At 36.5% G+C, this 13,253-nt stretch overlaps 2 protein-coding genes across 2 annotated transcripts in view; one reads left to right on the forward strand and one right to left on the reverse strand.

The window, feature by feature from the left end:
- Window positions 1-13,253, forward strand: part of LOC134800274 (rabankyrin-5) — a 68,323-nt gene that overhangs the window by 12,600 nt on the left and 42,470 nt on the right. The gene's annotated exons all lie outside the window — the stretch shown is intronic.
- The window catches only part of LOC134800333 (uncharacterized), a 42,876-nt gene that overhangs the window by 9,701 nt on the left and 19,922 nt on the right, over window positions 1-13,253 (reverse strand). Inside the window, exons 3-5 of the mRNA XM_063772833.1 lie at window positions 11,411-11,581; window positions 10,239-10,395; window positions 9,515-9,624 (exon numbers count right to left, since the gene is read on the reverse strand). Coding sequence (XP_063628903.1) covers window positions 9,515-9,624; window positions 10,239-10,395; window positions 11,411-11,581 — 438 coding nt within the window. The remainder of the gene's footprint in view (window positions 1-9,514; window positions 9,625-10,238; window positions 10,396-11,410; window positions 11,582-13,253) is intronic.

The following is a 13,253-nucleotide window of genomic DNA, read 5'->3' on the forward strand; positions in this document are numbered from 1 at the left end:
TAATTGTTTAAAACAATGACAACACTTACTTTTTAAAGACCACAAAAACGTTATCACGAATGGTATCAGCTCCATGATAAAAATAAATCACACCGCATCCAGACACTTGTTGTTCTCATATGTTATCTTGAAGAAAAAAAACACATTTGTTATACACCGACTGCACACTGGCGCTCCTGCCACGCATGTGGCCGGCACTACAGCCGGCTGAAATTGGCACCTCCACATTCAAATGAATCACAGGAAATTCGCGCAGTAGCGAAACAGGACATGGTCTGATCGACGCTAAATATATGTACACATCTTTCGCCTTATTACAATGGAATAGAGTGCTAATGTGTAAACATATTTTTGACGATGTCGACTGTCGAATTATCGTCGAATAAGGCTCTTACTGCGCGCTGTGAATCAGCCGATCGATGTGGCGCCGGCCTGAGACTGGCCACTTTTGCCGAATGGTTTTTACTAGTGGATTCTTTTCTGTCGCGTCCTTGCATTGTTTTTATTTTTATCTGATAACGCGCTCACCCGATGAATGGCATTTGGCAATTTTACAATTTCGATCAAGATCCGGAAGGTCTATTGGCGATTTCTTTATTTTGACAATCCTGCTTAACATACAAAACCTTACATTTTGACATAATTTTTTTATCAGATACGGAGATACCTAATGCCGTTTTTTTTATCAAGTGCACCTGACTAATGCAATGTGTATTGGTTTAAAAGAAATAAATATATGCATCTGATTTATCATAGCTTCGTCCGAGTTTTGGAAGGTCGTCTCGTTCATTCACTTTGTCCTCTGCCCAATACTTTACCAACAGGTAGATTATTTTCGGACGCGCTGTTTTTATTTTTAGTCGTGATATGGTAATGCAATGTTTTGGTACTCGCGAGTCGGTCTGATGGTGGATACAGAAAGTGGTCAGTGGCCTAAGAAACTCTAGAATCTTCTCCATACAGATTTCCTAAAGAATAGTAGAGCCGGCTATCCAATGAAAGCTCGTCTTCTTCCTCGCGTTGTCCCGGCATTTTGCCACGGCTCATGGGAGCCTGGGGTTCGCTTGGCAACTAATCCCAGGAATTGGCGTAGGCACTAGTTTTGACGAAAGCGACTGCCATCTGACCTTCCAACCCGGAGGGTAAACTAGGTCTTATTGGGATTAGTCCGGTTTCCTCACGATCCAATCCAATCCAATGAAAGCTCGTATCAAATGCAATATTCGTGGCCAATATATAGACCACTATTAAACCTAACCATCTGTCGGATGTAGTGGTGAGCTACTGGCATTTTTACAATAAATAACTCAGATACACCGCACTTCGTTTGAGATCGTAAGGTCGTTCACTTGCCCGCCATCTGCTAACATCACGTTTTCTCGCAGTGACCTTACCATTAACTTGTTAATTTTATCAGGTACGCCCTTGTTAATTATTTCTCGGCCCGTTTACGTTATTTAAGTAGTTATAGTCGCCATCAGAGATATCGGAGCGGGCGAAGTGCTCTCAAATATGTGAACAAGCGCTCTAACGCCATGTTCAGATATAGAGCGCATATGTTCACATATTTGTGACCACCTTGGTGCTATCACCAAGCATACCTGTCCAACAATGTTAGGTGAAGAAGGTGCGGGTGCATTGATCACGTATGTTTGTTGTGGTTTCGAAGCACCTCACCTGTTTTATTTTGTAAACGAAGTATTCCTGGAAACATGGAGTTTACACATGAAAACTAACATTCCAGCACTCGGTAAACTAGGAATTTGGCAAGTCTGTAAACGAATACCTAAAAACCTTAGGTTTTTTTTTACAAAACGCTGAGGACTGATAGTGCAATCTAAAAGCGATATATTGAATCCTCATAGTGTTATATCTCATAAAGAACATAGGTTATATTTTAATATAAACCTAACTACTATAAATTTTATTGAATACTAGTAACTACATTTTTTGACAAACCTATTTGGTTAAAATTTCATTTAAAGTAATCTTTTTGCAAAGCAGCGACTTACAAACAATTCTCAGTTTGTACAAGTAATTTAAATATGCTACTTGACAATACTCGCAGGTAGCTGTAAACCAGAATTTTACTCCAATATGTATTTCTTATTGTTGCGAATTCTTAATGTACATATTGTATTCGCTTGAACCGGCGAGGTTACTGTTACGGTTGTGAAACATACCAGATAGTGGCATATGTCATATCCTTTGTCTGACACAAACGATAATATACATATTTAAAAACATTGCTGACTCAACTAAGATGAGCAGGAAATGACAGCTTGAGGATCGAATTGCATTGAGGGGAAATAAATAACTGCAATGGTAATTTATGTGGTGAGCTTTTGCGCCGTGACGTTTCTATTGCATCAATTTTCCTTATAAATTTTCCCCTCTGTAGAATAGAACCGATTGATTTTTCTAAAGGTGTACATCACTACACCTTATAAAACAAAGTTCCCCGCCGCGTCTGTCTGTTTGTGGGTTTGTATGTTCGCGATAAACTCAAAAACTACTGAACGGATTTTCATGCAGATTCACCTATCAATAGAGTGATTCTTGACGAAGCCGGGGCGAGTCGCTAGTTACTAATATTATAATTTGTATGTTGTTTTACGCCAAAATATTTATTAAGTACGCCATAATATTTTCACCTACTTCCAAAACGGAAGATCTAAATTTATCTTTTTGTGCGAGTTACTCGATATTTTCGTCACTAGGTAGGTACTTAACCCATATTCATAATTATTTGCGTATTCAATTTTCTTTACTTTTAAACTGCGTTTACTTTTAAATTGGTTTTCAGCTACAATTTCGTACAGATCGGATTTCTGAACTTTGGTTTTATCAGCATGCGACTTAGTAACCCTGTGTAAGTAGTGTAAGTAAAGGCTTTGATTGATTGATTTTGAACACTTAGTTTAATATACCCTTAGGTTTTCTTCGATCGAGTAAAACTACAGCATTGGTTAATTGATTTTGAACACTTTTTTTTCTCATATGGCACCCACCCATACCCATACCCGTACCCATAGGTTTTTCCTATCGAGTAAAACTACTGCAAGATAAGTAACACAATAAAGTCGCAGCGAGACATATATGGATTCCCGGCGGCCTAGGCTTAATGTATTCAGACCCAGATAACTGAAGCCGTTTAGGCGTCTTCTGCATGATGTAACGGATTTTTTTTTCGCAAATATATTGTGTTAGTAATTTAGATTAATGACAGCATTAAGAAAGTAAAATAAACCAGGGTAAGTGACTGGGTATTGAGATATCTAATATTTCCAAACAGGCTAACAATAGGCATTGTTTTGAAAAATGTTTTTTTTTTTTAAATAAAATAAACTTTTGACCTGCACACATTTCTCAGTAACTGGACGGACCCTGCAGTTAATCGGGAGGATTGGAAGTCTAGGGGGGAGGCCTTTGCCCAGCAGTGGGACACCTTATAGGCTCTTTAAAAAAACTTTTAAAGTTATGCTTAATAATTATTACCAAACACCGAAAGACAAACGAAGATTTAGGCTCATAATACCACTACCACTTTAGCCAAAAATACCGTAGCCGGTCTAATAGTCTTGCCTTAATCACCACTCAGTCCATATCAATTAACCGTAACGTGTAGAGCTGTATTTACCACCCATTGTATATTTATTCTCCTTTTAATTATAAGTCACACCCATTTTACGCAAATGGTGTTCAGCGATCGTTGACTTTTACGAACTATTGTCCTATTAAAGGAAAGTGGTCTCGGACGGGGTGTGTCGCTCATGTCGTAAATGTGCATCGTTGGTGTCGATACAAAGTTATTCGTGTTTTGTAAACTTGCGTGTATTCAAAGCCAAATTGTGCTGTAGGTCGCAGAAATCCGCCCAGGGAGTTGGTCTGTGCTGCTGTCATGAGGAGAAGTAACCAAATAGACAAAGGGTCAAACAGAACACTGTGTTATGTCTTTCCTGTAGACATACACAAGAGTTAAGGGCTATAAAGGTTAATTTTCTTATTTAACCCTTATCCACGTGAAAAGGTCCTCCTTTTATTTAGAGAACTATGATAAAATCATTGCTTACATGCCCACAGGAGAGAAAAATGTGCTGTTCGCGATAACACACTAGTTTTCTCTCCTGTGGGCAATAGTTAACAGCTTGTGGCATGTAAGTAATGTAAGTAATGATTTTATCATAGTTCTTTAAATAAAAGGAGGACCTTTTCACGTGGATAAGGGTTAAATAAGAAAATTAACCTTTATAGCCCTTAACTCTTGTGTATGTCTACAGGAAAGACATAACACAGTGATCTGTTTGACCCCAAAAGGGGTCGTCCAGGTCCAGAAATCATGTGATAGTTTAGAAGTGGGGGTGGGGGTAAGAAAAATATCACGAATGATCACGACGGGAGAGGGGGGGTCAGAGAAGATATCACGTGTAATTTTTTTTTCACTAGGCCACACTAGACCATAACCTTCAGCCTACTCTCGAGTAGATGGCGTTAATATTACTATATAAAAAGTTAACACATATGACACATATCAGTGAAAGAATAATGATCAAAGTCAAATGGCGTTCTAACAGTTTTAATTTCTGTCGAAAGATGGCAGTAAATGTACTGTAGCTACATAATTTACCATGACAGTAACTCTCTATTTCAAATTCTCTTTGGTAGGAATTCAACCATTGTTATAATTAAATATCTGTTGTATTTTGTTAATCAGGTTAATGGAGCTAGCTCTATTTAGTTCGTCGCCACCATAGTGTAATAAATTAACAGATCGTAGCGTCTAGACTTGGGCATCACGGAGTTGAGTTATGATAACAGCGAATTAACACGTCAGCTGATGTTTTGGAATGTTTCAAACAATAGCGTGTTAAACGTGTATAACTCTTCAGGTGACATAAATCTTTTTTGAGTTGTTGGAACTTACTTACTTCGCTAGCTAAGCGACCCGAAGTGGATCTTGGCCTCCGACACTAGATTGGAAGGATAACTTTTTTTTCAATTAAGTAAATTTCAAATTAAATATACTGTTTAGACCGTTTACCTGCGTCTTGTCACACTTAGGGATAGTTAATATCTATAGCTAGGCACTGAATTAGACACATAAAATCAGCACACACAAACACAGACGCGGCGGGGGACTTTGTTTTATAAGGTACTTATGTATAATGTATAACTTACGTTAGGTAACACCTTGCTGCTCATTAGTAGCTGCCAGTCGATACATACGCTGATATTTTGCAATATCACTGATATTAAACTTAAGGTCTTGTATAATACGGTCAAGGTAAACATATTGTTCTTTAAGCTTGACAGCTTAAACTTAAAGCAACATTCATTATTCCAGGCTCTATTTCAGAGGACCTTAGAGATTAATCCCAGGTTGTATTACAATGTACTAAGGTATATTTTTGTGCTCTTATTAAGAATACAAATTCCAACACGCAGATTTTACTTTGTTTAGGGCCACTTGCACCATCCTACTAACCTAGGGTTAACCGGTTAAACCTGAAGTTACCATGGTTACCAGTACAATTTGACACTGGGTTAACGGTTTAACCGGTTAACCCCGGATTAGTGGGGTGGGGCAAGTGGCGCTTAGTTTGGCAAATCATCTATCTAAGTATTATGGCATCTAAATCTTCGTATGGGCCAATTGAATGCCTACTATTTAGGTACAGGCAAAACGTACGTTATGAGTGATTTCTGTCGATATACTGAACAACGAGAAAACGTATAGACACTTACTTTAGTATACCTAATATCTGGGAGGTGGAGCTTTGCTCGGAAAACATATAACAACTCAAAAATGCGCGCTTTCCCAGAGACAAGATTATAGATCGATTTTTCGCCCCCGAAAACCGCCATATAGCAAATTTCATCGAAATCGTTAGTGCCGTTTCCGTGATCCTCGAAATATATATATAAATAAATATATATACAATAATTGCTCGTTTAAAGGTAAGATAGCTTTTACGTGAGGCAAACTGAACGTTTTTAGAGTAGAGGTGTAAGGAAAACTGTAGTAATTAGGCCGTCACTCTTTATTTTAATTTTAATGCGTGCTTTGACTATTTTTGATGACGTGTACAGTCACCTGCAAAAGTATGTTACTTTTCGAAGGCCGCATAAATATGTGACACGCTCTTATGGCTCTACAAATAAGATCGTGTCAGATATTTTTGCGGCCTTTGTTGTACAATTTCTTTATTAGGATAGCTGAATTGGAATTTTATTTATTTTTTATTTATTAACCAACTTACACTAACAGATAATCCAAACATAAGGAATATCACTCGGCATATGATTTTCTAATGGTCAGCAATCCTGAAATAGAATTGACAACCTAAATATATAACCTAGATATATTTTTGACATGTCATCTCTAAGGGTAGTATTCCACCTGTTCAATTTCTTTGTCCAATGTTAGTTCGTCTCACTCTCTCATTAAAGCAAAATGTGAGAGGCAATACAAATTGGACAAAGAAATTGGATAGGTAGAATACCACCCTATTATAAGTTGCCTCTTAAGAACTTTAAGTGTTGTCCTTAGACGACTAAACGTAAACACATATTGATTTTAGCCTTTAGAATACTTATATTCAAACTAAATTAAACAATATATTTCATTTTGAGATTTCTTTATTGTGCTGGTACCTACTGGTTATGTGGATGATCAATTGATCAACCATTTTCCATTGCTCGTACAGTCGCCATCAGATATTTTGATATTTATAGATTAATTTAAGTTTAGCGAAACACAACTAAGCATGTAATAATAGTATTAAGCAAGCGCGGATTGGACCGCGCGATCTCGTCAACTATGTATTACATAAACCCTAGTTTCCAAGAGTGGCATGCATGTAAAAAAAATGTATTAATATTTAAAGTGAATAAATACTAAAAAACAAAATAATAATATCGAAGCGGCGAAGGTGCTCACAAATATCTGCATGAGGACGCCTCTATTGTCAAGGCGTTAGAGTGCTTGTTCCGATATTATTCGCATTTTCCAATTAGAAAACGTTAATTTACTAGAAATTGAAAATAAGCATTACATTATAATTAATTCTTAAATAAAAAGTATTTATAATTTTACCTATTTACATAAAACTGAAAAACATATCATTCGTATCATAAAGTATGACATATCACATACACATTTTAATAATACATAGATAATATTTGGCACAATCCTATTAGATCAAAGTGCCTCTGGCACTTGAAAAGAAAAAAAGCATACAATCGAAAAACTAAATGAATATAACCTAATTACTATCAACAACCAAATAATTGACTTATTTATACCTATTATGGCTTTTTTAAATTAGATAATATCCTTCTGCGTAAATTTAAAAGTTAGCTATGATATGACATATGACCAGTAATTTATTGCAATGTGCAACTGACACAAAATTCAATTAAATGTAATAAAAAATAAAGTCGGATATTATTTTGCTTTAGGTATAAACCAAGACACAAGCAAGTAGCTTTTATCGAGCAGGTACTTACCTAATGAAACGGTGCTAGTGATGGTTTTTACTATCAGCAATAAAATAATTAAATACAGGCTTAAATATAACAGGAAACACTGGAAAATGGACTGGACATGTCGTACAAAATGTTATATTTCAATACAATTGCTCAAAAAGTGCTACTTTACGTAGCTGATTAGCGTGCGGAAAGTTGGTTATCGCCAACTAGTGCTTTTCACTTCTCCAATTTTTTTTAATTTATACTTGTTCCAATTCACGACTACTTATTGATGAGTGTTAATATTAGTTTCCTTTAACCGTCGTAATCAACATAAAAACCTACCGTTAATGTAAGAATATGAAAAATATACATATTTCATATGTTATCACTTACCTCTTCATCATTATAACACGTTTTATTTTTTAATACTGAATATTGAAAAACCGTTCTTAATAAGTTGTCTGAATGGAACGGAATAGCTGCCTAAATGCCTGTCAAAGAAGAGGCGTTTTTCTTACTGCAAGCATTTTTTAAGTTTCCAAAGGCAACATTCGATATTGTTTTTATAAATATACGATACACAAATAATCGTAAATAACGATACTTAGGCAATAATAATACAATGTTTTATATTTACAATTGTTTATGTCTTATAGAACATGCATTAAAAAAAACAACGGGTTGCACTCCGGGAGTGCCTTCAGAAGTGAAAACACAATGACTAGTCCAAAATTTCTGCAGCACTATGTATAATTGACCCATCCTCATTTCTATTGAAAAACTTTAGTTCCGAAATTACTGGTCAGTGAGCTTGTATAAAATTTGAAATTCAAATATGTAGCGTTAATTGTTTAAAATTCGAATAGAAATTGTAAAGTTACCTTGCAGACCTCGCATCTAAATATATTTGGTCATGATATTTTGAGTTTTATTCACCAGTACTAGAGTTCACTTTTATTAGCGATTTCATCAAGATGTAGCTTTATTGAATTATATTTGAGTGATATAAAGTTAGAATGTAACTGTGAGATCCTCGTATTTCAACCCGTACGAGATTAGAACCTTTTTCATGTAATGTCATTGAGTTTTTCTTTATTGATTTAAATGCCATCAAAATGAGTGGCCATCTAAACCTTACGGTCACGTGATCGCGTTACGCTGTTTCGAGTTTATCATTTTTTCCCCACTTCAAAAAGTGCCCAGCGCCGCTAAAGAAGTTTTCACTTCAAAAATTTTCATTGAAGTAGGTTCAATAGTCGAATAAAAGCTAGAAAAAAAAAACACCTCTTCATAATGTCAGAAATTTTCACTGCGAAAGATCGAACTTACAACAACTTTGTTTTTCAATCTTAAGTTTTCAAAAAGTTGCTTATAAAATGAGTGAATTTGTTTGAAATTGATTTAACACCGCCAGACATTTGTGAGAAGGCTGCAATTGCAAATGAGAGTGCTTTGCCTGAAAAATCTAAAAATAAGTAAGTTTAGAATTCCTAACTTGTTGTTTTTCTTATTTTTTCGCAACTGTATTAAAAAACGTCGTTCGATACACGTGCGGAAATGTCATTACTTCACGAGTACCGAGTCTTGCCATTCGCCTACGGCTCGTGGCAAAATATCTCGGTACTCGTGAAGTAATGACATACTTTCCGCCCTAGCATCGAAATGTACTATTTCCACCGTGAAACTAATTTTTAAAACTTACGCCTAAATTTGCAGCACTCAAATTGAAATATTAAATACTTTAAACGTTTTTCTATTATAATATAACATTTTTTTTACCATAGGGTTTTATGCACAAATATAGTCTAAATACAATTAACAATCTTCACTCTTTCTGAGTGACACTTCATAATTGTATTTTACAATATTAATATCGTCAAATTTGGTTCTAGTTCGAATATACAATAACACAACAAGACAGGAAAGTATTTACAGCACCACCATGGTCAATCCATCACTGACATCCAGTAACACCGTCTATTTACAGTTCAAAAAATCACAGACTTGAAACATTTACAGGTATTGCTGCACTACCTAATACTGTTGATGTATTTCATAAGATTAAATACGAGTATAACACCCATGATGTCCGTGTAGCCTTCGTGGTTCGTGTTGGACGTGTTGCACAAGTCACCACGACAATAACAGTATCTGTAATGAGAACATAACTTTAGTTTGGTCAACTTTATTGCTAGACATCATCTCTCGGTGTCACCCTAGACTGGGTAATTCCTATTCATGACCTTTGCATCGGGAAACCTGTTATTAAGTATGCGGTTTTTTAATAAATAAACACGGGTAAAACTTACCAGCTGTGCTTAAACGAAGGGTGGCCTCCAACATACCAAATTGACTGGACTCGAACTACGAGCTGTACTGTAGGCTTGGTACAGTTAAAAACAGAAAAAGCTAACCGGGCTAGGTGCTCAAAAATATCTACAAGTTCTTACTCTCTTAAAAATCTTCACCTCTCTCTCTTCGTCTCGTGTTCACTAGACTTATATCGACCGGGATGTGGACCATGATTACATTTTGTATAGTTTTCGAGCTCCCTATATAACAAACAATAGGTAGAAATGGTAATCACGGTCCAATTTCCCGGTCGATATAAGTCTAGTGAAACTAACCGTGAATTGTTCAAAACTGTTATAGTTGTGTTCAGCTAATTTTGAATACCTATAGTTCGTATTTTTTAGCATTGGTTGGACTGAACTTGTTAGCTGGGGTTACGCCAAAAAAGATTATTAGTAATTCCTAGTTGTTACCTAGTGGAAGGCGTCCTCTCGCCCTTATCGTCAACTTCTAAGCAGCCCTCCTTATACGGCTCCATGATCTCGACCTTGGGAGACCAGCGCCCGTTCTCGTAGTCTTGATACTTGTTGGTCTGCGGTGCGCAGTCTCGTAGCACGCCGCTAATTCTCACTGGAACATGCATCAATTACATTTCTAATTATTTCGCACAAATATTAAACTCCACACACTATGAAGGTGAACCAAAGCAACTTATAAAGGAAAATGCATTTTAGGTAGTTACTTGATTAGATGACATTTTTACGAGATAAAAAGTTATAGCTGAGATAAATCAATATCTCATTTAGGTACCTTTCGGTAAAAAATACCGAACAAACAACGTGAACACATCTAAAACTCGCACTCAATACCTGACTAAAAAAAAATGACTCATATTGTACATAATCATACTGCTACTAATTGTAATAATAGGTAAATTTAGTGTTAAACACCGATCTTACGTCATGTTGTCTAAACTCATTTTAACAGAAGAGAATAAACAAATTCAAATGGGTTGTCTCACCGCATTTGCCATAAAGTGTCTTTCGTTATCTCGAACGTAAACCTTTATTGCAATGCCATTGTATTCCCAATCCCATTGAGGTTCACTTCCATTTTGTATGTGTGCCCAAACAGAAGTGTTGCGTAGGCAACCAGGGCCTATCGCGAACACTGAAGTTCGCGAATTGCGGGCATCTCTCTCTTTTACTCCAATTAAGGCGTAATTAGAGTGACAGAGAAGGATGCCCACAATTTGCGTATTTCGGTGTCTGCGGTAGGCCCTCGGCGCAGGGCGCCCAAGACCTTGCTGAAGTTGTCGAAGTTCGCACACAAACCATGCAGTAATCAGACTGTGAGTTATTTGATATTGCGGTGTTATGTGGTCTCTCACCTCCGTTCTGTACTTTTATATCAAAGTCTTTCTTACACAGACATCGTACAAAGTAGAGGACGACGATTTTGTTCATGTGGCGAATTCACTCACAGTCGCGGAGCCGTCAAGTATTTTAAGCCCACCTGGCTGATTGGGACCTGACGGGACTTGGGATCCTTATTAGGATAGCCAGTTTGGGAGATGGGAATATGTAATAGGTAGCTTTTTAGGGCCGACCATGGAGGCATTTGGAAATATATTGTATTCGCTCACCTCCATTTTGAATGTCCAAATGGAAGTCTTGCTTCATGCACATCGTGGAGTAGGGGCAGTCCACGACGAACTTGTTGGAGTGGTCGAAGTTCACGCACAGGCGCGATGTAGACGTGTAGTTGTGGCCTGGTGGCGGGTTGATGAGGCATTGGTAACATTGGAGGGCGGACCCTGGAAAAATAAAATACAATTTTGATTTGTCCTTATTTTTGTTGTATTAAAGTAAGAAACGGAGACTTTATGTTTAAGGTTTCAGAACTGTTCATACCTATATTATTACAAAACTAATTAATGGTATAGTCACTGATAATCTAGCATTAGCATCGGGAGTATCAGGACTGATTATGAAACAACAACTAGGAAACGATTTTGGTGCCTTGTGCTGATGGATTTGTTTTTACTGATGGTTTTTAAAATACTCGTTTTAATTATCGAAATTTAATCATCGACTCGTCGAAATCGAGAAAAGGGGTAACCCGTAATTCGTGTAAACGAATTGAATGTGCTACTTTAATTCTCATACTTACTAATATTAAATACTTTAACCTTCTACAAATATGTACCAGTCTCGTTCCCGCGAATCATTAATTCCCGCGTCTATGTAACCCGTAATTCCGTAAACTCATGTTGTTCAGTGAAATGAAACTGAAAGTTAGAAAGTGTTTCACGTACAGTATCGGCTTATAATTAACAAATATGTATTAAAAAACTCACGCCGGAGCAACACACTTATCGAAGCGTGCGTGACTCATACCGACAAGAATAAAAAACGTCTTAAGACCACTGTGCAAACGTAATTTGTAAGCCATTTAGGGTTGGTTCTAGATCTTCGCGGTTAACTGCCACTGACCTTACTGCATTTTAGATACTTGACGTAATCGACATATAATGAACTCAAGTGTTGGTCATTTATGTCAGCGAAGCGTTATGCTTTTGTCAAAGTTGCTTGCAGTTGGTTTTGACCCCGATTTTGATTATAAACTTATAAAGTCTATTACGACCTATGTCGACTTATAATAAGTTACACTATTATTAGTATTATATTGCCTACAATCTTAATACGCCATACACTTAAATAAATAAATTACGGGATGAAACGTATGCAAAAAGGTTATCTGCGTAACTCCGATTATTTTATACACATTAGTATTCGGAAGGTCGTGCGACCTTGTATTTTAGCAAAAAAAGTAGTTTATCGTTTTTAACGCATTTTTTTTCTCAATAGGCTACATTCCTACTAGTCAAATCAGCTTCTTTTTTAGAACTGCCATAACGATTTTTTAGTATGTAATTTATATGAAAACAAATATAGTGACGTCACGGTAAACTCACCTACTTTTTATATTTCAATCCGATTTATTAAATACAAATTGTGTTTAAAAATAGCTGGCTCCAATTTCACCACGGTGACAGGTGCGACAATTGTAAAACATCACTGTTGCTGACGTCACAGGCATCCATGGGCTACGGTTACCGCTTACCATCGGGCGGGCCGTATTCCAGTTTGCCACCATAATTGTTTTATTAAGAAAAACTTTATTATATCGGAAAAAAACAGATATTTCTCTTGCTAAGTTTATGACAATTGTCACAAGAAACACTACAATTGTCACGAAACTCCGACATATAACTAACTCATTACCTGTCAAGAATTACCTACAATTCTTCTAAATCTTGACAATTGTCAGAAACTTCGCAAAAGAAATATCTGTTTTTTTCCGATATAATAAAGTTTTTTTAAATAATACAATGATGGTGGCAAACAGGAATACGGCCCGCCCGATGGTAAGTGGTAACCGTAGCCCATGGATGCCTGTGACGTCAGCAACAGTGATTTTACAAT

The sequence above is a fragment of the Cydia splendana genome, chromosome 19, assembly GCF_910591565.1.
Source record: "Cydia splendana chromosome 19, ilCydSple1.2, whole genome shotgun sequence".
Classification (NCBI taxonomy): Eukaryota; Metazoa; Arthropoda; class Insecta; order Lepidoptera; family Tortricidae; genus Cydia; species Cydia splendana.